At 46.9% G+C, this 22,759-nt stretch overlaps 1 protein-coding gene across 2 annotated transcripts in view; it reads left to right on the top strand.

The window, feature by feature from the left end:
* Positions 1 to 936: 936 nt before the first annotated feature.
* NPLOC4 (NPL4 homolog, ubiquitin recognition factor) overlaps positions 937 to 22,759 on the top strand; it is a 70,219-nt gene continuing 48,396 nt past the window's right edge. The window contains exons 1-3 of one of the 2 annotated variants that reach the window (XM_066381540.1): positions 937 to 1,137; positions 3,911 to 3,991; positions 18,469 to 18,581. In XM_066381540.1, coding sequence (XP_066237637.1) covers positions 1,123 to 1,137; positions 3,911 to 3,991; positions 18,469 to 18,581 — 209 coding nt within the window. In that variant the 5' untranslated portion in view covers positions 937 to 1,122. The remainder of the gene's footprint in view (positions 1,138 to 3,910; positions 3,992 to 18,468; positions 18,582 to 22,759) is intronic. The other variant, XM_066381541.1, reaches the window with a different exon arrangement.

Here is a 22,759-nt window from a genome sequence, read left to right as displayed (position 1 = left end):
TTGGTGATGGAATGAACAAGTCAAGTTCAAATAACTGCTGTAACTGAGATGAAAGAACAGAATGTGTCCCAAATACTGACACTGTGTAAATCTCAAACAGTAACAACAAAATCAAGTGGGGATACGAGGAAATGAGAGTAAACAATTTCCTAACTTTTTCCAGCACAGGAGCTGAAATTGAACCACAGGGGTAAAAAAAACAAACAGATTTTAGCCTCTTGAATGTTTCATAACTTTTTTGCAATCATAGGCAAGGTCAGCTATAAAATTTGCAGGGCCCAGTGCAAAATAAAAATGTGGAGCTCCTGGTTCAAAGTTATTAACAATTTTAAGACAGTGTCAGCAGAATATTGAATCGAGTATGAGACCTTTGAGCATCAGAGGTGAGTGGCCAGGAAACTGGCCTTGGTGGCACATCATAGGACATGATACCTCTGTGGCAAAGAAACGTTTATCTAAAATGCAGTCGAAGTTCAAGTGTCTTCCTTAAGTTAGATTCAGGGAAAGTAACTTATTATTATTATTTTGCATAACAGGGAGGCACAATGTCACTTTCCTGAAATCATTTCTCTATTTCTGTGTGACGAGTGAGGTATTTGCAAAGCCATTTTCCCCAATAACAACCCACCAATGGTTATTTCTGCTTCTCTTTAGATTTTCCTCGATTCCTTGGGTTTCTAATAAGTAGCACATGTCATTAATAAAGTCCCTTTTTGATTAAAAGTATTTTTAAATATAAAACATTTTCAATTAGAGGTGACATTCATTATTACTTTATACTAGCTTCAGGTGTACACAAAGCCATCTTCCCAGGAGTTTTAGGCGGTGAAGGGGCGCGGCGCGGCGGAGCAGCCGGGAGCGGAGGTGAGCGCATGGACGCCGTGTGCACGTTCGGCCGTGGCGCGGCCGGAACCTGGTTTCGGGGCTGCGCGGCCAGCGGAGTGCGTTGGGCGGGGCACCGGATGTCGCGGCTGTGGCTGTTGGGCGGCGAAGCTGGAGCGGCGGTGGCGGCGGCAGCAGGAGGCTGGGGCCGGGGCTGAGGCCGGGGCCGGGGCTGCGAGGCCCGCGGGGCGGCAAGCGGCGGCGGCCCGGGGCTCGAGCCTGGAGGCGGGAGTGGCCGCCATGGCCGAGAGCATCGTGAGTGAGGCGGCGGGCGGGAGCGGGCGCCGGGATGAGGCAGCAGATTTGCCGGCGCGGCCTGTAGGGGCCCCCGCGGCCCACCTGCCTTTCGCACTGGGCTGGCTGTGGAGCTGGGCTCCCGACCCTCCGCGGCTCCTCTCGGTCCCAGAGCCTAGCTCTCATCCGCGCGCCGGAGAAGGCGGCGGGGCTGGCCTAGCGGCCGTGCCTCCCTGCCCGTCTCCTCGCGGCCGGGCTGGCCGGCTGGCCGGGCGTCCCCTGGCGGGCTACGTCCTCGCCTCCCGCATGTCGCTCAGTCCTGTAAAGCACCTGCACCTGTCGGGGCCCTGTCACGACTCGCGAATGCTGGGCGCCTCCTCCCCGCGGGCACCTTGCAGGCCCGTCCCCGGGGAGGACGCCGAGCTGAGCCGGAGCAGACGGGAGCCTGGCCGACTCGTTCCTGGTGGCAACGAGCGGTTGACAGCTTCCTGCCTGTGCAGGAGCGGTGCAGTAGTTGATTTCCTGAAATTAGGACTGGCACACTCCTCTTTTACCCCTTACAGGGAGCACAGCCGCTGAAAATCAAAAAACTTTAATTCGTGAAAAAGTGCCTTTCCAAAGTCAACGTGTCAGGAAACAGAATCAACAGACCAGTTGGACAGAAGAATTTTGGTTGCCATTAAAAACTTTGGGATTCCCCAGGGCAGCCAAGCAGCACTGGGTGACAACTAGCAGTCAGGTGCCCAGGTCCCCTGGACTCAGCCTGCTGTCCAGAGCAGCCTTCCCACATATCTTGCGTCTGTAGGAAGATCGGGCCTTGAGTTGAAGGCGCCCCTGTAGTGACTCCTGACTCAGCTCTCCAGCCTGGAGGTGGTCCAAGAGAAACTTGACTCCTTTGAAAATGAGATTCACTAATCATTGGTGACTTCTAGAAATAGGTTCGGAGGTAGCATTCAAATCTGGTTTCATACTTTCTGGTCACAGCAGTGCTTTTAACTGGAGTCACCCCCAGACAGGGGAATTTCCCATGAAGCTGTTTTTCTGCTAGTGTGCGTTAAGACGAGGCTGCCTTCTACAGTATGGATCTCTTGTCTAGTTTCTCAGATAATACGGCATGGAATCTGATCCTTCTGTAATTGATTTAAAAGTTGGTTTTTGTTTTTTTTTTAGTTTAGAAAGAGGTATTCTAAACATTTCTGTGGGTATAACTAATTATCATCTTACCAAGAAGTTTTCTGAGTTCCTTTTCTTACAAATAGGGACACCTGAGTTACCAAGAGGCTGTGTATTCATGTTGTCAGGTCTGTCCCCTGTGTATTTTACTTTGTAGTTCTTGTTAGACACCAAGCCACAGTTTCCCGTAGTACAGGTTCAACAGTGGCTTACCTTGGCACCCAGACCACCACCCTGTTGTGGCCAGTCATGTAGAATGACTTAAGCTTCACAGCTGTCCCTGAACTGTGTCAACTTGAGCTCTGGCTCCTAACGGAGTGGAGTGTCAGGCTCTTGTTCCCAAGTGAGCAGTTGAAGGAGTGGTCACAGAATCTCTTAGAGAGAAACAGCTTTCTCTCTCAACAAACCTCAGTGCTGAGGATGTTTCAGAAGCAAATACATAATGCCCAGAGTGTTTTTTAGGTGTTGGATCAGAGTGGAGGGAACTAGAAATCAAAAGCCAGAAGCCTGTGTATCTGCACTCCACACGGATGTGGGGGAGATAGTTAGATGTAGTTAAAGAGCATACAGAAAATATTTTATGCTCTTAACAGTTGGGATGTCATAGGATTATTCAAAACAAAATCTTAAAAAGAGAACAAACAATATGAGGGCAAAGCCTTTTCAGTCAAGTGAAAATATTAGAAAATGAGACAGTCAAGCTATTTTAGGAAAGTCTGGATTATTCTTCATTTGTTTGATAAAAGCAGATGGTAGATGGAAAGCTATTGTAGCATTTTGTCATGTGTCAGTGAAAAGCTTTTTTTTTTTTTTTTTAAGACAATGGCTTGTGATGTTTTTTATCCATATAGTGTTGTTTCAGACACAGTGCACAGTGCAGAGATTGTTGAGAGGGAAGAATACCACATGAGTGCTTTCTGGCATATTCCTATCTGTCCATCCTGCCCTTCCCAGCTAGTTGGAGCATCACCTACCTGTCTGGGCGGCAAGGCATGCCTTCTCCTGCCTCTTGCATAGTTGGCTGGGCGTAATAACTCACCTTCAGGAGGGCTTTGATCAGCATAAAATCACATCTTGGAAAGGGGTGCTCTTTGTCCCCTAGTCTTCCAGTCCTGCTGGCTGTTTTACATTTTCTTAAAACCCTGCCAAGTTATACTGTGGTATTAAACACATTTATTTTAATCTTTTTACTAAAAATAAATGACAAATTAAAAGATTTCCTGTGATTCTTTTAAATCAGACTAATGTCTGTGTATAGATCCTGGAACAAAGTTTGATCTTTTTTAGAAGAACCCAGTCATTCATGATTTATGGTGGGGTGCCCCCCCCCTTTTAATTTGAAGAGAAAAAGTCAGTGTTTCAGATATACTCTTTATACATGATGGTTAAACATTGAAGTTGTGTTTTTCTGATTGAAATAATAAAAGTGGAGAGCCAAGGCAGTGCTCTCAGTGTGTCCTCCTGTAAGTGGCAGACCCTGCACCTCACCTGTGCTTCCTTTTGAAGAAGCATGGGTAGGCATTGTAGGGGTTGGGTGGGCTTGGGGAACTACATACGTCAGTCTCAGTGATAGAGCTGGACTTCCTAGTCTGTAGTAACTGTCTTGTTTGATTTACAACAGATAATCCGTGTTCAGTCCCCAGATGGGGTGAAGCGGATCACAGCAACAAAAAGAGAGACAGCTGCAATGTTTCTGAAAAAGGTACCTGTGGCTTTGGGTATTGACCTTTCAGGATCTCCATTCTTCACTGTAATTCCCTTCCTGTTATTTACCTTTCTCTTTTCCTCATTTCCTGGTCCTACCCACGCCCGGGTTGTCTCTTACATGCTTTATCCTGTCATAATTGGTTGGACTGATACAGGGTCAGATTGTCACAGCTGGTCACAGTGTACAATTGTAGGACCAAGGTCCTAAAGGAAGTGCAAAAGTATTTCACAGCCTGACCTGTGGTGGCGCAGTGGATAAAGTGTCGACCTGGAAATGCTGAGGTCGCCGGTTCGAAACCCTGGGCTTGCCTGGTCAAGGCACATATGGGAGTTGATGCTTCCAGCTCCTCCCCCCTTCTCTCTCTCTGTTTCTCTCTCCTCTGTCTCTCTCTCTCCTCTCTAAAAATGAATAAAAAAAAAAAAAAAAAAAAAGTATTTCACTGGGATAATATTTATGAGAGTGAAAAACTTGAATTGTTTATCAAAGGGAAATAGTTAAAAACATGTGTAGAATGATCCTACTTTGTTAAGAGGTGACAGCTATGTAGATCTGTTATAGCACAGAATGTGATGAGAAAGAGCACAGCCAGACTTCAGAGGCAGCCTGAGAGGAGAGGCCTGGCCTGCAGGAAGGAGAGAGCAGTGAACTAACTATGCCTCATGGGCTGGCCGCCTGTTTTGTTTTTTGTTTGTTTATTTGTTTATATATATAAAGTTGTATTGGGACACAGCCACTCTCACTGGTTTATATAAGGTCTACTGGAAAGTTCTGTCCGTTTTTGAAATAAAACAAAATACAAATTTTTCTTACCGTCAATAAACTTTATTAAATAATATATTTCCACACCAATCCTATCTTCCGAATATGGTCCGAAATGGTTTGCTGAGCTGAATTAAGCCTTTCTGTGATCTCCGATGTTGTCAGAAAAGGATCTTGCTCCAACATGGTCTTAACAACATTGTCATTGATCAAAGATGGTCGCCCAGAACGTGGCTTATCAGAAAGGTCGAAATCACCTGTTTTGAATTTTTTGAACCATCTTCTGCATGTCCTATCAGAAACTACCTTCACCAAACACTTTCAATAAATTTCTACATGCTGGCCTGACCTGTGGTGGCGCAGTGGATAAAGCGTCGACCTGGAAATGCTGAGGTCGCCGGTTCGAAACCCTGGGCTTGCCTGGTCAAGGCACATATGGGAGTTGATGCTTCCAGCTCCTCCCCCACTTCTCTCTCTCTCTGTCTCTCCTCTCTGTCTCTCCCTCTCCTCTCTAAAATGAATAAATAAAAAAAAAAAAAAAAAAAAAATTTCTACATGCTTCTGTAGCATTTCTTCCTTGTTGAAATTTGTATACAATACAGTGGCGTAAATGAACTTTTTTATTTATTTATTTTATTTATTTTTATTTTATTCATTTTTAGAGAGGAGAGAGAGAGGGAGAGAGAGAGACAGAAGAGAGAGACAGAGAGAGAGAAGGGGGAGGAGCTGGAAGCATCAACTCCCATATGTGCCTTGACCAGGCAAGCCCAGGGTTTTGAACCGGCGACCTCAGCATTTCCAGGTCGACGCTTTATCCACTGCGCCACCACAGGTCAGGCCGTAAATGAACTTTATCAGTAGCCATGAGTACACTATCGCCTCACACTTAAGACTAACGTGAATCAACTTTGTTTTAGTTAATTTGCTACGTCAGTATGTATACATTAAGTGATAAAAATAGGCACAAAAAAAAAATAGAGAGGCACACATGCACCAAATAAACATGTGCTTATGTGTCAAAACTTGTTGTGATAGAAACGGACAGAACTTTCCGGTAGACCTTATATATAATGCTGCTTTTGAGATCTGACAACCAAGTCGATTAGTTGTGACAGAGAGCGTGACCTGCAAAGCCAAAATATTTACTGTCTGGCCTGTTACAGAATGTTTTTGCCAACTTCTACTTATACATTTAACGTTATTTGTATTTGTTGCAAGCAGGTGAAACCTTTGTAATGACAAAAAATTAATGATTTTCATAAGTAAAAAAATTGTAGGGTCACAGACTGTTAGAGGAAATCTTAGGTTTCTTATATTCTGATCTTTTTTTTTTAAGTTTAAGTGAGATATATTTTTTATTTTTTAAGATTTTATTTATTCCTTTTTAGAGAGAGAGAGAGGAGAGAGGAGAGACAGATAGAGAAGAGGGGGAGCAGGAAGCATCAACTCCTATATGTGCCTTGACCAGGCAAGCCCAGGGTTTTGAACCAGCAACTTCAGTATTCCAGGTTGACGCTTTATCCACTGTGCCACCACAGGTCAGGCCTTATACTCTGATCTTTTTAATTTTACAAAAGTGGAAACTGAAGGTCAAGGGAGTGAAGAGGATTTAATGAAGGCCTCAGTAGGCCTGTGATCTGTTAGGGAAGATAGAACACTTAGAAAATTTGGTTTCTAAAAGGTACTTGCTATCATGATTTTAGTGGCACTGCTTATGGGACCATATTTGTAAAGGAAAAGAACTAGGTGTAATAGGCAACAGAGAAGAGACTCTCTGAGTTTTCAAGAAGTTCTTAATATCCTACTCTTGGCTCTAGGTAGCAGCTGACCATTGTTAGCTTGCCCCTCCAATAGTAGTAGGTCACAGTAGGTGCCAAAGTTCTTGAAAGATCATCTGAGATGAAGATGAAGCCTTAAGTAACTATCCCCTACCCTTGGTCGGCTTGTGAGCCACATGCTGCTCATTGGCCCCTTGAGTGTGGCTCTTCCACAAAATACCACGTGCGGGTGCTACCTTGATAAGGAATGTACCTACCTATATAGTTTAAGTTTAAACAATTTGGCTCTCAAAAGAAATTTCAGTCGTTGTACTGTTGATATTTGGCTCTGTTGACTAATGAGTTTGCCGAGCACTGCAGACAGTTGTGAAGATAAAGCAACAGACAAGAGGACTGTACACAGTTCTTTGCTCTCTGGGGCTTTGTGAGGGGAATTTCTTGAACTTTAGTTGTGGTAACTAGAGAGAGAAAAAGGCATTCATTTGTTCCACTTATTTATTCATTCATTGGTTGAATTTTATAGGTACCTTGACCGTGGAGCGAATCCATAACTTTGGTATATCCAGACAATATTCTAACCAACTGCGCTACCTGGCAAGGGCTAAGTCATTAATGAATTTAAGGAGAAATATTTATGAACCACTAAGAAAGAAAAAGGAGTTGTTACACTTGCTTTTCCTTGCTACTTAGAACTTTATTTTATACTTACAGATACTGCTTTTTTAGGCTATTTGGAAATAATTTATTTTAATCATGTATTATTATTCTGTATACATGGGCAGAACATCTTAATACAGTTAAGTGGTAGTATCTCCTTGCAATGTCACTTTCAGAGTCCAGCCCTCTGAACCATTTCTCTTTTTTTTGTATTTTTCTGAAGTTGGAAACGGGGAGACAGTCAGACAGACTCCCGCATGCGCCCGACCAGGATCCACCCAGCATGCCAACCAGGGGGTGATGCTCTGCCCATCTGGGGCGTTGCTCCGCTGCAACCAGGGCCATTCTAGCGCCTGAGGCAGGGGCCATGGAGCCATCCCCAGCACTCGGACCAACTGTGCTCCAATGGAGCCTTGGCTGCAGGAGGGGAAGAGAGAGACAGAGAGGAAGGAGAGGGTGAAGGGTGGAGAAGCAGATGGGCGCTTCTCCTGTGTGCCTTGGCCGAGAATCGAACCCGGGACTCCTGCATGCCAGGCCGATGCTTCACCACTGAGCCAACCGGCCAGGGCCTCTGAACCATTTTTGACTCAACTGTTAGGTCCATGTCTTACTGCAGAGCATTATTGTCTGCACTGTTAGGAAGATCACTGCACCAGTTGCCGACACCATTCTGCAGGTGTTGGTGCTGGTGCTAGAGTTCTCTTGGCGCTTACTAGCAGGCTTGACAATTGAGGATCTTGTGCCTTCCTTGACTGATGATGGAATGACTTGTTTGATAGAAATGTTGGGGGTTGCAGTTGTCCAGCCATGCACGTGGTTGACAGGTTTATATGAGCCAGGCAGTGCCCCATACATCAGTCCTGTTGCCCTGCGGGCAAGCATAGAAAGACACTGTTGCTATTACAATGCACCCATTATATCAGGGGTCCCCAAACTATGGCCCGCGGGCCGCATGTGGCCCCCTGAGGCCATTTATCTGGCCCCCGCCACACTTCCAGAAGGGGCACCGCTTTCATTGGTGGTCAGTTAGAGGAGCATAGTTCCCACTGAAATACTGGCCAGTTTGTTGATTTAAATTTACTTGTTCTTTATTTTAAATATTGTATTTGTTCCCGTTTTGTGTTTTTACTTTAAAATAAGATATGTGCAGTGTACATAGGGATTTGTTCTTTTTTTTTTTTTTTTCTGAAGCTGGAAACGGGGAGAGACAGTCAGACAGACTCCCGCATGCGCCCGACTGGGATCCACCCGGCACGCCCACCAGGGTGACGCTCTGCCCACCAGGGGGCGATGCTCTGCCCACCAGGGGGCGATGCTCTGCCCCTCCGGGGCGTCGCTCTGCCGCAACCAGAGCCACTCTAGCGCCTGGGGCAGAGGCCAAGGAGCCATCCCCAGCACCCGGGCCATCTTTGCTCCAATGGAGCCTCGCTGTGGGAGGGGAAGAGAGAGACAGAGAGGAAGGGGGGGGGGGTGGAGAAGCAAATGGGCGCTTCTCCTATGTGCCCTGGCCGGGAATCGAACCTGGGTCCCCCGCACGCCAGGCCGACGCTCTACCGCTGAGCCAACCGACCAGGGCCCATAGTTTTTTTTATAGTCTGGCCCTCCAACGATCTGAGGGACAGTGAACTGGCCTGCCCCTGTGTAAAAAGTTTGGGGACCCCTGCATTATATGATAATTTTTAACTTGCTTTTTTTCACTTGACAGTAGGTTATGGACATGGTTCCATGTCTATAAATATAGATTTACATCTTTTTTAAAATTGTGAGACAAAGTAACACAAAATCTTTCATCTAAACCAGAGGTCTCAAACTTGCGGCCCGCCGAACAATTTTTTGCGGCCCGCAGACTAATCCACGAACTACAGTTTCTGGTCGTTTTGTGACACTGAAAAGTATTGCGTAACAGTTACCTTTTGTAGACCTAGTGCGGCCCGCTGAACAGCTGTGATCTTGCTCTGCAGCCCACATGCTGAGTTGAGTTTGAGACCCCTGATCTAAACTATTTTTAAGTGCACAGTTCCGTAGCATTAAGTATATTCATATTGTGCAACCATCACCACCCTCCACCTCCAGAACTTTTCATCATATAGATCTGAAACTCTGTCCCTGCCTGACCTGTGGTGGCGCAGTGGATCAAGCATCGACCTGGAATGCTGAGGTCGCCGATTCAAAACCCTGGGCTTGCCTGGTCAAGGCACATGTGGGAGTTGGTGCTTCCTGCTCCTCCCCCCCTTCTCTCTCTCTCTCTCTCTCTCTCTCTCTCTCCTCTAAAATGAATAAATAAATAAATAAAAAGAAACTTTGTCCCCACTAAACACTAACTTTGCCTTCTCCCTCCCCCAGCCCTGGTAACTACCATCCTACTTTCTTTCTCTATGAATCTGATTACTCTATGTATCTCATATTAGTAGGATTATACTAATCTTTTTTTTTTTTTTTACAGTAACAGAGAAACTCAGATAGAGGGATAGATAGGGATAGACAGACAGAAACAGAGAGAGATGAGAAGCATCAATCATCAGTTTTTCGTTGCGACACCTTAGTTGTTCATTGACTGCTTTCTCATATGTGCCTTGACCGTGGGCCTTCAGCAGACCGAGTAACCCCTTGCTCGAGCCAGTGACCTTGGGTCCAAGCTGGTGAGCTTTTTGCTCTAGCCAGATGAGCCTGGGCTCAAGCTGGTGACCTCGGGGTCTCGAACCTGGGTCCTTCCGCATCCCAGTCCTATGCTCTAACCACTGTGCCACCGCCTGGTCAGGCGGATTATACTAATATTTAATAATTAAAAATTTGGCTATACATATGTGCCCTATAAGTGGGCTTTGAGATGTCCTTTCTGTCCTCACAAACTTGCTTAAAAAGTGTGTGTGGTCCACTGTGTACAGTGCTGGCTCCAGTATGCTGTTTCCTCCCTTGGAGGCCTTGATCCTGGTTTAATATGTGCCATTATGCAGCATAAGGAAATGTTTGCAAGTGCGATGTCATAGAGTACATTGCAAATGCCTCAGAGAATCGTAGTCATTGGTGCCTTTGAGACCATCTGATGCTTCTCACTTAAGTTCCCTCTCTGAGTCATCAGATGTAACCCCAGGACAGATCTCTCTGACTGTCCCACTTGCTATCACCCTGTCTGCCTTCTGCTGTTGCTCCCCTGAAACGGCCCCTGTTGAGTCACCCCAGGTTCTACCTGCTCATTATTGTGGGTGGTTCTTAGTCTTGTCTTTTTTTTTTTTTTTTTTTTTGTGGCAGAGACAGAGTCAGAGAGAGAGGGACAGATAGGGACAGACAGATAGGAAGGGAGAGAGAGATGAGAAACATCAATTATTTATTTATTTATTTATTTTTGTATTTTTCTGAAGATGGAAACGGGGAGGCAGTCAGATAGACTCCCTCATGCGCCCGACTGGGATCCACCTGGCACGCCCCCCAGGGGGCGATGCTCTGCCCATCTGGGGCGTTGCTCTGTTGCAACCAGAGCCATTCTAGCACCTGAGGCAGAGGCCATAGAGCCATCCCCAGTGCCTGGGCCAACTTTGCTCCAATGGAGCCTTGGCTGCGGGAGGGGAGGAGAGAAACAGAGAGGAAGGAGAGGGGGAGGGGTGGAGAAGCAGATGGGCACATCTTAATTGTTCATTGATTGCTTTCACATATGTGCCTTGATGGGGGGGGGCTACAGCCGACCAAGTAACCCCTTGCTTAAGCCAGCGACCTTGGGTCCAAGCTGGTGAGCTTTGCTCACACCAGATGAGCCCGTGCTCAAGCTGGTGGCCTCGGGGTCTTGAACCTGGGTCCTCTGCATCCCAGTCCGATGCTCTATCCACTGCGCCACCGCCTGGTCAGGCCTTAGTCCTGTCTTTTTTTTTTTTTTTTTGTATTTTTCCAAAGCTAGAAATGGGGAGAGACAGTCAGACAGACTCCCGCATGCGCCCGACCGGGATCCATCCAGCACGCCCACCAGGGGGCGACGCTCTGCCCACCAGGGGGCGATGCTCTGCCCCTCCGGGGCGTCGCTCTGCCATGACCAGAGCCACTCTAGCGCCTGGGGCAGAGGCCAAGGAGCCATCCCCAGCGCCCGGGCCATCTTTGCTCCAGTGGAGCCTCGGCTGCGGGAGGGGAAGAGAGAGACAGAGAGGAAGGAGAGGGGGAGGGGTGGAGAAGCAGATGGGTGCTTCTCCTGTGTGCCCTGGTTGGGAATTGAACCCGGGACTTCTACACGCCAGGCCGACGCTCTACCACTGAGCCAACCGGCCAGGGCCCTTAGTCCTGTCTTAATGAGCCTCTCAGCAGTGTGTGACACAGTCCCTTCTCCTCACAGTACTTGGAAACTTTTTTTTTAACCATAAAATAAAATACATACTAAGAAATACTTGAAGAATAGGAGCAGCCAACTGATAATGAAGTGAAGGTCCAGGTCACAGTGGAATGGTGCCAGCACTGTGGAAGGCATCAGTCAGCCTTCCCCACTCCCCCACCAGCCCTCTCTTGAACTGACTGGAATGGCCTCCTTCAGTGTGTCACCACCTGAGCATGGGTTGTTGAACCCATTTAAATTTTAGTTCTGCTGTTTTTTTGTTTTTTTTTAGAGACAGAGTCTGAGAGAGGGATAGACAGACAGGAACTGAGAGATGAGAAGCATCAATCATTAGTTTTTCGTTGTGCGTTGCGACTTCTTAGTTGTTCATTGATTGCTTTCTCATATATGTGCCTTGACAGCAGGCCTTCAGCAGGCTGAGTAACCCCTTGCTGGAGCCAGGGACCCTGGGTCCAAGCTGGTGAGCTTTTTGCTCAAGCTGGCGACCTCGGGGTCTCGAACCTGGGTCCTTCCACATCCCAGTCCAACGCTCTATCCACTGCGCCACCACCTGGTCAGGCTAGTTCTGCTGTTTTTGAACTTAGATGGAGTCATGCTACATACTCTCTTTTATTACCTTCAATTATAAATGCTTGTGAAACTCTCATTCCATACCATGTTTCTGGCTTTATTACAGTAATCACATCAAGATGACCTCAGGTGTGGATATCAAGTTTTTAAGATTTTAATTGTGCTCTTAAGAGGTTCTGCTAAGATTTTGTGTAAATGCCCATTGCCCTATGTTATATTTTGGTATCTTCCGATACAGAACTCATCAAGTTCACAGAAGCAGTAATTTTCACAGGAATACTATTAAAAAATAGACATATTTCTGTATCCTCCCAAAGTGGGGTTCAGCAAAGGCGAAGGACTGTTGCTGGTTATATTTGAGAATGCATCTCAGTCCCAATAGAAGCCAGGCTGTGATCATGTGGTTGTGTCATCTTTACATAATACCCCCTACCATGTTTTGGAATTTGCTTTACATCTATGAGTATTTAACTTTCCTACAGCTAACCATCTGGTGAAGAGTTCTCATTCTTGGAGATAGTTTGCAGTGCTTTGTCTATGGAAAAAGTGTGGTTTTTTGCAGAATTGGTGAAATGCTACAATTAGTTAATTGCAGTTTACATCTAAGCAGTTTTAGGGAAGAGTCAAATTAAAGCCATTATTTTTAGTCTGTATTCCTAATTATTTGCACTTGAGAATACAAATTTTATGTTCTTAATTTCCTGATGCTTTATTTTATGAATGCCACTTTTAGCTTAGGAAAAAAATCACATGGTATCAGGTACTATAGTACATCTGGTAGAAAGTCTTAACTTTGTCTTAAAGATAATTTCTTATCACTTCTAGAATTTCAGGATGACAAAGTGATTTGGAGTTTTAATCAATTTTTTTTATATTAGAAGAAAATAGGTTAGTGCATGAAGTTCACTATTAATTTAACTTTTTCCTTATAGTAAATAAATGTTAAGTCTTACCAGTAATTCCATATTAAAGGATAAATCACTCTGGTGAAAAAACAGGTAGAAGGGCGGTATGAGGTATAGGTGAGTGTCAGGGACTTGGGGACACAGCTCTCCAGTCTCACTCTGGACTTGCAGAGCCTGTGTCAGGGTTCTCATAACAGTTCTGTGACATTTTCACATTGTGTAATTTAGAGTTCTTATCCTCATGACTTCTGCCTTGCTTTTTCTCCAGTGTTTCATTAGGTCTGAGTTTCTGTCTGGTAACATTTTTCTTCTGCCTGAAGAATGTCCAGGAACATTTATAGGCCTGCTGGCCATTGCTCCCTTGGGTTTCATTGACCTGAAATCATTCTACCCTTGTATTTGAAGGGTATTTTCACCAGATAAAGAATTCTGAGTTGACAGATTTTATTCCACCTTTGGCACTTTTAAAAAAAATTGATTTGAACCCTGACCGGATGGCTCAGTTGGTTAAAGCATCATCCTGAAGTACAGAGGTTGCTGGTTTGATCCACAGTCAGGGCACATATAGGAACAGATTGATGGTCCTGCCTCTCTCTTTCTTCCTTCCTCTCTAAAAATCAATAAAGTAACCATAAAAAAATTATTTAAAAGAAACATGGATTTGGTTTTCCACTTATGCATTCCTTGGTTGGTTTTTTTTTTTCAAATTTTGGATTTTTCTGAAGTGAGAAGGTAGGAGGCAGACACTCCTGCATGTGCCTGACTGGGATCCTCCCAGCATGCCCACCAGAGGGCGATGCTCTGCCCATCTGGGGCGTTGCTCCATAGCAACTGGAGCCATTCTAATGCCTGAGGCAGAGGCCATGGAGCCATCCTCAGTGCCTGGGCAAACTGCTCCAGTGGAGCCTTGGCTGTGGGCAGGGAAGAGAGAGATAGAAAGAAAGGAGGGGGGAAGGGTAGAGAACCAGATGGGTGCTTTCTCCTGTGTTCTGACTGGGATTCGAACCCGGGACATCCACACACCAGGCTGACACTTTACCACTGAGCCAGCCAGCCAGCCAGGACTGCATTTCTTGGTTGATTCTTATATGTGCCCTGACCAGGATCATCCCTACAACCTTGGTTTTCCAGACAGTGCTCTAACCAACTGAGCTATATGGCCAAGGTTGTTACTCTTTCCTTTTTTTTTTTTTTTTTTTTTTTTTTGGTTACAGAGAGAGAGACAAGGAGAGGGACAGATAGGGACAGGCAGGCAGGAAGGGAAAGAGATGAGAAGCATCAATTCTTCATCGTGGCACATTAGTTGTTCATTGATTGCTTTCTTATATGTGCCTTGACTGGGGGGCTCCAGCAGAGCGAGTGACCCCTTGCTCAAGCCAGCGACCTTGGGCTTTAAGCCAGTGACCTTTGGGCTCAAGCCAGTGACCATGGGTTCATACCTGTGATTCCATGCTCAAGCCAGTGACCCCGCGCTCAATCTAGTGAGCTCACGCTTGAGCAGGATGAGCCTGTGCTCAAGCCAGTAACCTTGGGGTTTCAAACATAGGTCCTCTGTGTCGCAGTCTAATGCTCTATCCACTGTGCCACCACCTGGTCAGGCTTCTTTTTCTTTTTCTTTTCTTTTTTTTTTTTTTTTGTGGAATAATAAATGGCTTTATTGAGTACAGAGCGCATATCCCGCTCGGCAAGGTTCCCTGGCCCCGAGAAAAGAAAGATGGAGGAGATGGAGGCTAGGGAAGTTGCCCTTTTTCTTTTTTTTAATTAAGTGAGAGGTAGGGAGACATAGAGACAGATTCCCACATATGTCCTGACTGGGATTCACCTGGCAAGCCCCCTACAGGGCAATCCTCTGCCCATCTGGGGTGCTGCTCCGTTGCTCTGCAACGGAGCTATTTCAGGGCCTGAGGCAAGGCCATTGTTATTGCCCAGAGCCAACTTGCTTGAACTGTTCAAGCTATGGCTGCAGCGGGGTGGGGGTGGGGGTGGGGGTGGAGAAGCAGATGGGTGTTTCTCCTGTGTACCCTGACCAGGAATTGGACCCAGGACTTCCACACGGCGGGCTGATGCTTTACCACTGACCCTCCTGGCCAGGGCTAGGGCTGTTATTCTTAAATTTTTTTTTATCAAGTTTGAGATTTTCAGCCATTCTTCCTTCAAATATTTCTCAATTCTATTCTTTTTTTTTTTTTTTTTTTTTTTTTTTTACAGAGACAGAGTGAGTCAGAGAGAGGGATAGACAGGAACAGACAGGAACGGAGAGAGATGAGAAGTATCAATCATCAGTTTTTCATCGCGACACCTTAGTTCATTGATTGCTTTCTCATTTGTGCCTTGACGTGGGTCTTCAGCAGACCGAGTAACCCCTTGCTGGAGCCAGTGACCTTGGGTTCAAGCTGGTGGGCTTTTGCTCAAACCAGATGAGCCCGCCCTCATGCTGGCGACCTCTGCATCCCAGTCCAACGCTCTATCCACTGCGCCACCTCCTGGTCAGGCTCAATTCTATTCTTATTCTCTTCAAGGATCATTTGACATTGTCCCAGAGGTTCCCCAGGCTCTGTTCATTTTTCTTTTAAATCTCTTCTTCAGATTGTGTAGTTTTTATTAACCTGTCTTTAGGTTAATTACTCCTCTGTCATCTCCCTTCTGCTGACAAGCTGATTCAGTAACTTTTTCATTTCAGTTACTGTATTTTTCAGTTGTAGAATTTTCATTTGATTGTTCTTTATCATTTGTTTGTCTTCCAAGATCTCCTGTGTCTTTGTTTGTTTATTCCAATGACCCCTAAGTGTCTAAAGCTCAAACCTTCTCCTGCCTCCAGACTCAAGTACTAACTGCCTGCCTGACACCTTCACTGGTGTGTCTGGGAGTCACTTTAAATCTCAGTGTTGCAGCCTGACCTGTGGTAGCGCAGTGGATAAAGCGTCGACCTGGAAATGCTGAGGTCGCCGGTTCGAAACCCTGGGCTTGCCTGATCAAGGCACATATGGGAGTTGATGCTTCCAACTCCTCCCCCCTGTCTCTCTCCTCTCTCTCTCTCTCTCTCTCTCTCTCTCTGTCTCTCTCCCTCTCTCTCTCCTCTCTAAAATGAATAAATAAATTAAATAAATAAATCTCAGTGTTGCCTGACCAGGTGGTGGCACAGTGAGTAGAACATTGGCCTGGGACACGGAGGACCCAGGTTCGAAAGCCCAAGGTTACTAGCTTGAATGCCGCATCACTGGCTTGAATGTGGGATCATAGACATGGTTGCTGGCTTCAGCCCAAAGTTTGCTGGCTTTAAGCCCAAGATCACTGGCTTGAGCCCAAGGTCGCTGGCTTGAGCAAGCCACCACTGGCTTGGCTGGATCCCTTCTGGTCAAGGCACGTATTAGAGGGCAATCAGTGAACAACTAAGATGCCACAACGAAGAACTGATGCTACTCATTTTTGTTCCTGTCTTTCTGTACCTTTCTGTCCCTCTTACTGTCTCTATCTCTGTCTCTCTCGCAGAAAAATAAGTCTGTGTCAAGTGAAAGATCCAATTTTCCTTTAGTCTCTGTCTTCAGCCTTTCTTGTGGTATCTTTACAGGTGTTGCTTGAGAACAGGTCTCCACCCAGTTCTCAAGCTGGAAATCTAAACATCACTCTGATGTACTTCCTGTCTCGCACTCAATTCTGCCCTTTGTTTTTCCAATTAGCAAGGACTTTTGATTATAACTGCAAGGCACTCCTCCCTCTGCTCCACTGTCCTGGCCTCATGTAAGCCCCATCTCCCCTGGGCTGCACACTGGGCTCTCCCCCTCTCTCTACCCTCCTGCAGCAGAGCTGGTGAGAACTAGGATCAGGGACTTGGCAACCTCTAGCCCATGGCTCCCCGGGGCTTCCCTCAGCTCTGAGGCTGGAATACAGATGCCTTAAGCCCCTATGGTCCCTTATGTTGCTCTTGTCTACCTTGCCAGTCTCATCTCATCCCACTTCCTACCTGCCTGCCTGGTTCCAGCCTTACTGGCCTCTCTTCTGCACCCTGTCCTGCCTTCAGCCTGTGCACGTGGTCCTCCTGCTTGCATTGTTCTTTCCTAGCTCTGCATGTGGCAGGCTCACTCTCCTTCAGGCCTGTATTCACATGGGGTCCTCAGAGAGGCCTCCTCTATCTTCCTGTCTGGAGTAGCTTCTCCCATGTCTCACTCTTCCTTTCCTGCCCTGGGGCTTGTCTCAACTTATGTTGAGTTTGTCTCCCTCATTTTTTTTTTTTACAGTGACAGAGAGAGAGTCAGAGAGAGGGATAGATAAGGACAGACAGACAGGAACGGAGAGAGATGAGAAGCATCAATCATTAGTTTTTCGTTGCGATACCTTAGTTGTTCGTTGATTGCTTTCTCATATGTGCCTTGACCGTGGGGCTGCAGCAGACCGAGTAACCCCTTGCTCGAGCCAGTGACCTTGGGTCCAAGCTGGTGAGCTTTCCTCAAACCAGATGAGCCCACACTCAAGCTGGCGACCTCGGGGTCTCGAACCTGGGTCCTCCGCATCCCAGTCCGACACTCCATCCACTGTGCCATTGCCAGTCAGGCTGTTTCCCTCATTTGATGGTAAGATCCTCGAAGGCAGGAACCTTGTCTGGTTTTTTTGTTTGTTTGTTTTTTTGTGTGTGTATTTTTTTGAAGCTAGAAACCGGGAGAGACAATCAGACAGACTCCCGCATGCGCCTGACCGGGATCCACCTGGCACGCCCACCAGGGGGTGATGCTCTGCCCCTCCGGGGTGTCGCTCTGCCGCAACCAGAGCCACTCTAGCGCCTGGGGCAGAGGCCAAGGAGCCATCCCCAGCGCCCGGGCCATCTTTGCTCCAATGGAGCCTCGGCTGCGGGAGGGGAAGAGAGAGACAGAGGTGAAGGAGAGGGGGAGGGTGGAGAAGCAAATGGGCGCTTCTCCTGTGTGCCCTGGCCGGGAATCGAACCTGGGACTTCTACATGCCAGACCGATGCTCTACCACTGAGCCAACCGGCCAGGGCCTGTCTGTTTTTATTTACTGTCTGAGCACCAGAGTGGAGTCAGCACGCAGGACTGCTCACTGTGTTTTGGTGAGTGCATGTATATGCGTAGTGCCTGGCCCCGTGGGTGTTCATTACCGATTTACAGGCATCTTTTGATGCTTCATTTTTCTATTATGTTTGAAGATTGGAATTGGGTTTTTATAGTTGATTTCAAAAGTTGAAATTTAACTTTCCAGATGTGGCCACAACTCTTGGCTTGCTTCAGACTCTTCAGTGTGTCACTCAGTCTTGTAGTGTTTACACAAAGCTTTGCTTCTTTTTGGCCTCTTTTCTCATTTTGCTTGACATCTGTGTAAGCAATTCTGCTTCCTCACAGAGAGACAGTAATGAGAGAAATTTGACTAATGAGGAGCAGTTTCTAAATTGAATGAGTGTTCTAGTAATGTCTGAGGTACCTGCAGTCAGATAGCAATAATTCAGTATTTCATTAAATCTCTGTTGTTTGGGGCTTGTTTCAGGTCGCAAAGGAGTTTGGCTTCCAGAATAATGGTTTCTCAGTTTACATCAATAGAAACAAGACTGGAGAGATAACAGCATCATCCAACAAGTCCCTCAACCTACTAAAAATAAAGTAAGTACCATTGGGGAGGAGACCTGGTAGGGAAGAAATGGTCATCCATGGAGGTTGCTTGATTCAAGCCTGTTTCCTCCTCAGGCCACTGTTAATTACAGTCCTCTTCACCAACCACAATACAGATCACCGTATTTTTGCCAGGTGTTGAGCAGTTGCACTGAATCTTGTTACTATTGAACTGGTTTGATTGATGCACAGAGTTCTAGAGTTCTGAGAGGTGTGCCACTGAGGAGAAAGTTAGGGTCTTAGGCCATGTGCACAGGTGCTTCTTTTTTCTTTTTTTTGTGACAGAGGATAGGGACAAACAGACAGGAAGGGAGATGAGAAGCATTAGTTCTTCATTGTGGCTTCTTACTCTCCTTAGTTTAGTGGTTCTCAAACTTTTTTTTTTTTTTCTTTTCTTTCTGAAGCTGGAAACAGGGAGAGACAGTCAGACAGACTCCCGCATGCGCCCGCACGCCCACCAGGGGCGATGCTCTGCCCACCAGGGGGCGATGCTCTGCCCCTCTGGGGCATCGCTCTGCCGTGACCAGAGCCACTCTAGCGCCTGGGGCAGAGGCCAAGGAGCCATTCCCAGTGCCCGGGCCATCTTTGCTCCAATGGAGCCTTGGCTGCGGGAGGGGAAGAGAGAGACAAGAGAGGAAGGAGGGGGGGTGTGGAGAAGCAGATGGGCACTTCTCCTGTGTGCCCTGCCCGGGAATCAAACCCGGGTCCCCCGCACGCCAGGCCAACGCTCTACCGCTGAGCCAACCGGCCAGGGCTGCGAATCACTTCTCATGAGTGTTGCATGGGTTCAGATTCTCACTCCACCACCCACTGGCTGTGTCCCTGGGGAAGTCACCTAACTTCCCTGGGCCTCATCACTCTGGGCTGCCAGGGGTGCAGTGCTCCCTCACGCACTGCACTGTGCCTGTACATGGCTTCCTGAAGCGATACCAGTGCTTTTTGTAAGACCTATTCTGGTAGCTGGATGCAAGAAAGGGACGCTGCAGAGGGAAACACCGTGGTACCAGCAGACTGGAGTGTGGTCAGCCAGTACTGGGCCAGAAGCATGGGACAGCACAGCCATCCTGAGGTGGCTTTCTAAATTTTCCTGGAGTGTATATTTCCAAAAATGGTCGTCATACTTACTCACAAGCACGGGTCTGAGAGCTCTGGCTGTCATGGCTGAGTCATCTGACTGTTGTTTTTTGTTTGTTTTTTTACAGAGACAGAGAGAGAGTCAGAGAGAGGGATAGACAGGGACAGACAGACAGGAACGGAGAGATGAGAAGCATCAATCATTAGTTTTTTGTTGCGCGTTGCAACACCTTAGTTGTTCATGGATTGCTTTCTCATAGTGCTTTGACTGCGAGCCTTCAGCAGACTGAGTAACCCCTTGCTCGAGCCAGTGATTTTGGGCTCAAGCTGGTGAGCTTTTTGCTCAAACCAGATGAGCCCATGCTCAAGCTGGCGACCTCGGGGTTTCGAACCTGGGTCTTCCGACGCTCTATCTACTGCGCTACCACCTGGTCAGGCGTCATCTAACTGTTTTGATTCTACCACATCTTTTCTCTCTGAACTCAGCATTGACCTCATTCTACTGGCCTCTGAGTTCTGTTGTTTTATTGTAGGTGACCTTTTCCTCCTCTGACTGCTTTTCAGGTTTTCTCTATTGGGTCTTGCAGTTTCTGTGACCTGACCAGATGAACTTCCTTGGTTTGTCGTTGTTTAGTCTTACCTGATGTAGTTCTCTGTGTCTGCAGCTTAGGTCTGGAAAATCCATGGTCATGCTCTCTCTCTCTCTCTTTTTTTTTTTTTTTGTTTTTAGAAAGAGAGAGGGATAGACAAGAACAGACAGACAGGAAGGGAGTGGATGAGAAGCATCAATCTTTGTTTTTTTTTTTGTTTGTTTGTTTTTTGTATTTTTTTCTGAAGCTGGAAACAGGGAGAGACAGTCAGACAGACTCCCGCATGTGCCCGACCGGGATCCACCCGGCACGCCCACCAGGGGCAACGCTCTGCCCACCAGGGGGCGATGCTCTTCCCCCCCCCCCCCCCAGGCATCGCTCTGCCTCGACCAGAGCCACTCTAGCGCCTGGGGCAGAGGCCAAGGAGCCATCCCCAGCGCCTGGGCCATCTTTGCTCCAATGGAGCCTTGGCTGCGGGAGGGGAAGAGAGAGACAGAGAGGAAGGAGGGGAGGGGTGGAGAAGCAAATGGGCGCTTCTCCTATGTGCCCTGGCCGGGAATCGAACCCAGGTCCCCCGCACGCCAGGCCGATGCTCTACCGCTCAATCTTCGTTTTGACACCTTTGTTTTGCATGGATTGCTTTTTCATATGTGCCTTAACTAGGGGCTCCTGCCAAACCCGTGACCCCCTTGCTCAAGCCAGAGACCTTGGGCTTACGTCTATGATCCCACACTCAAGCTGGCGACCCTGCACTTAAGCTGGTGAGCCTGTGCTCAAGCTGGATGAGCCCACGCTCAAGCTGGCGACCTTGGGGTTTTAAACCTGGGTCCTCCGTATCCCAGGCCAATGCTCTATCCCAGGGGTCGGGAACCTATGGCTCGCAAACCATTTGTGGCTCTTGATGGCTGCATCTGGCTCGCAGACAAATCTTTAATAAAAATAATAGTAACGTTAAAAATATAAAACATTCTCATGTATTACAATCCATTCATTTCCTACCTCTCATGTTCATGGTTATGGGTGGCTGGAGCCAATCATAGCTGTCCTCTGGGACAACACCAAATTTTTACTGGATAATGTATAAGGTACATGGGTCGTTGTATGGCTCTCACGGAATTACATTTTAAAATATGTGGCGTTCACGGCTCTCTCAGCCAAAAAGGTTCTGACCCCTGAGCTATAGCCTAGCCTCCTATCATGCTCTGTGCCCACAGCTGTGCATTGTTCTTTTGTCTTCTTTTCCTGTGTGTGTCTTGTTGACAACAATTAAATATTTTCCCAGTAGTAGTGCTGCAGCATATCTGCCGGACTGGTGTTGATTTGAGTGTTGCCAACCATCGCTGGTCAGGCTGGGGTCCGACATGCTTCTGTGAATAGCCCATGGATTGCTTAGCATCAGGTGGTTGTGTTTGGCTGTGAGTCAAGTCCTGCAGCACACCAGCAATGTGAGTCTATCAAGGGAGGAACATAATTTATATTGGAAATGATGGAAACCAAATACTCTGTTTGAAAACCAAGTTCTGGCTTTTGGTTTTTCTTTTTTGAAAGCAGTATGTCAGCAGCTTTAAAAACAAACAAAAACCCTCCAGTCCAACAGGGCCAGAGCCCTGCAAAAGAGAAACTGTGGCTGCCTGTTGTGGGGCATTTTCTTCAATGTCTTTCCTGGTGGCTGGTCTGCAGAGGGTTGCAAGCTATCAGCCTGGGAGCTGCAGTGTGAATCCTGAGGTGGTTCACTGGGGGGTGTTGACTAGCTATCAAAAGTAATAATTAGATAAGACTGTACTTGGATGGATTACTTGAGGTGTTGTTGCAAAGGAAAAGCAAATACAAAAAATACATCTTTGAGAATCTCATTTCTGTGCAGCATTGACCTACGTGTACATATGTGGGGGGGTGTGCGGGAATGTGGAGAAAGAAGTGGAGATCTGTCAGAGGCAGGTGGAATATGGCAGAGCTGGAAAGGGCTAAGGCAGTGGTCCCCAACCCCCAGGCCGTGGACCGGTACCAGTCCGTGGGCCATTTGGTACCGGTCCGCAGAGAAAGAATAAATAACTTACATTATTTTCGTTTTATTTATATTTAAGTCTGAACGATGTTTTATTTTTTAAAAATGACCAGATTCCCTCTGTTACATCTGTCTAAGGCTCACTCTTGATGCTTGTCTCGTAAGTTCGACAATTATATTTAGTATATGTGCTGCCGAAGCGAGCACGTCGACAATTATATTTAAAAATACCACAAGTTTTTACGCCGGTCGCATAATTTTATTTTGTGCATTTATCCGTCCCACCCTAAAGGCCGGTCTGTGAAAATATTTTCTGACATTAAACCGGTCTGTGGCCCAAAAAAGATTGGGGACCACTGGGCTAAGGAATGAACAAAGGGAAATGGGAGCCAAGCAGAGAATGGGGGAGGTGAGAGACGCTGTGTTGTGATTGTATAGCTGACCCTTGAGCAAAGTGAGTGTGCACTGTACTGGTCCACTCACACATGGGTATTTTCTTT

Source organism: Saccopteryx leptura, chromosome 4, assembly GCF_036850995.1.
Source record: "Saccopteryx leptura isolate mSacLep1 chromosome 4, mSacLep1_pri_phased_curated, whole genome shotgun sequence".
NCBI lineage: Eukaryota > Metazoa > Chordata > Mammalia > Chiroptera > Emballonuridae > Saccopteryx > Saccopteryx leptura.
The sequence above is the reverse complement of the archived record's forward strand: the minus strand, read 5'-3'. Positions and strand labels throughout refer to the sequence as shown.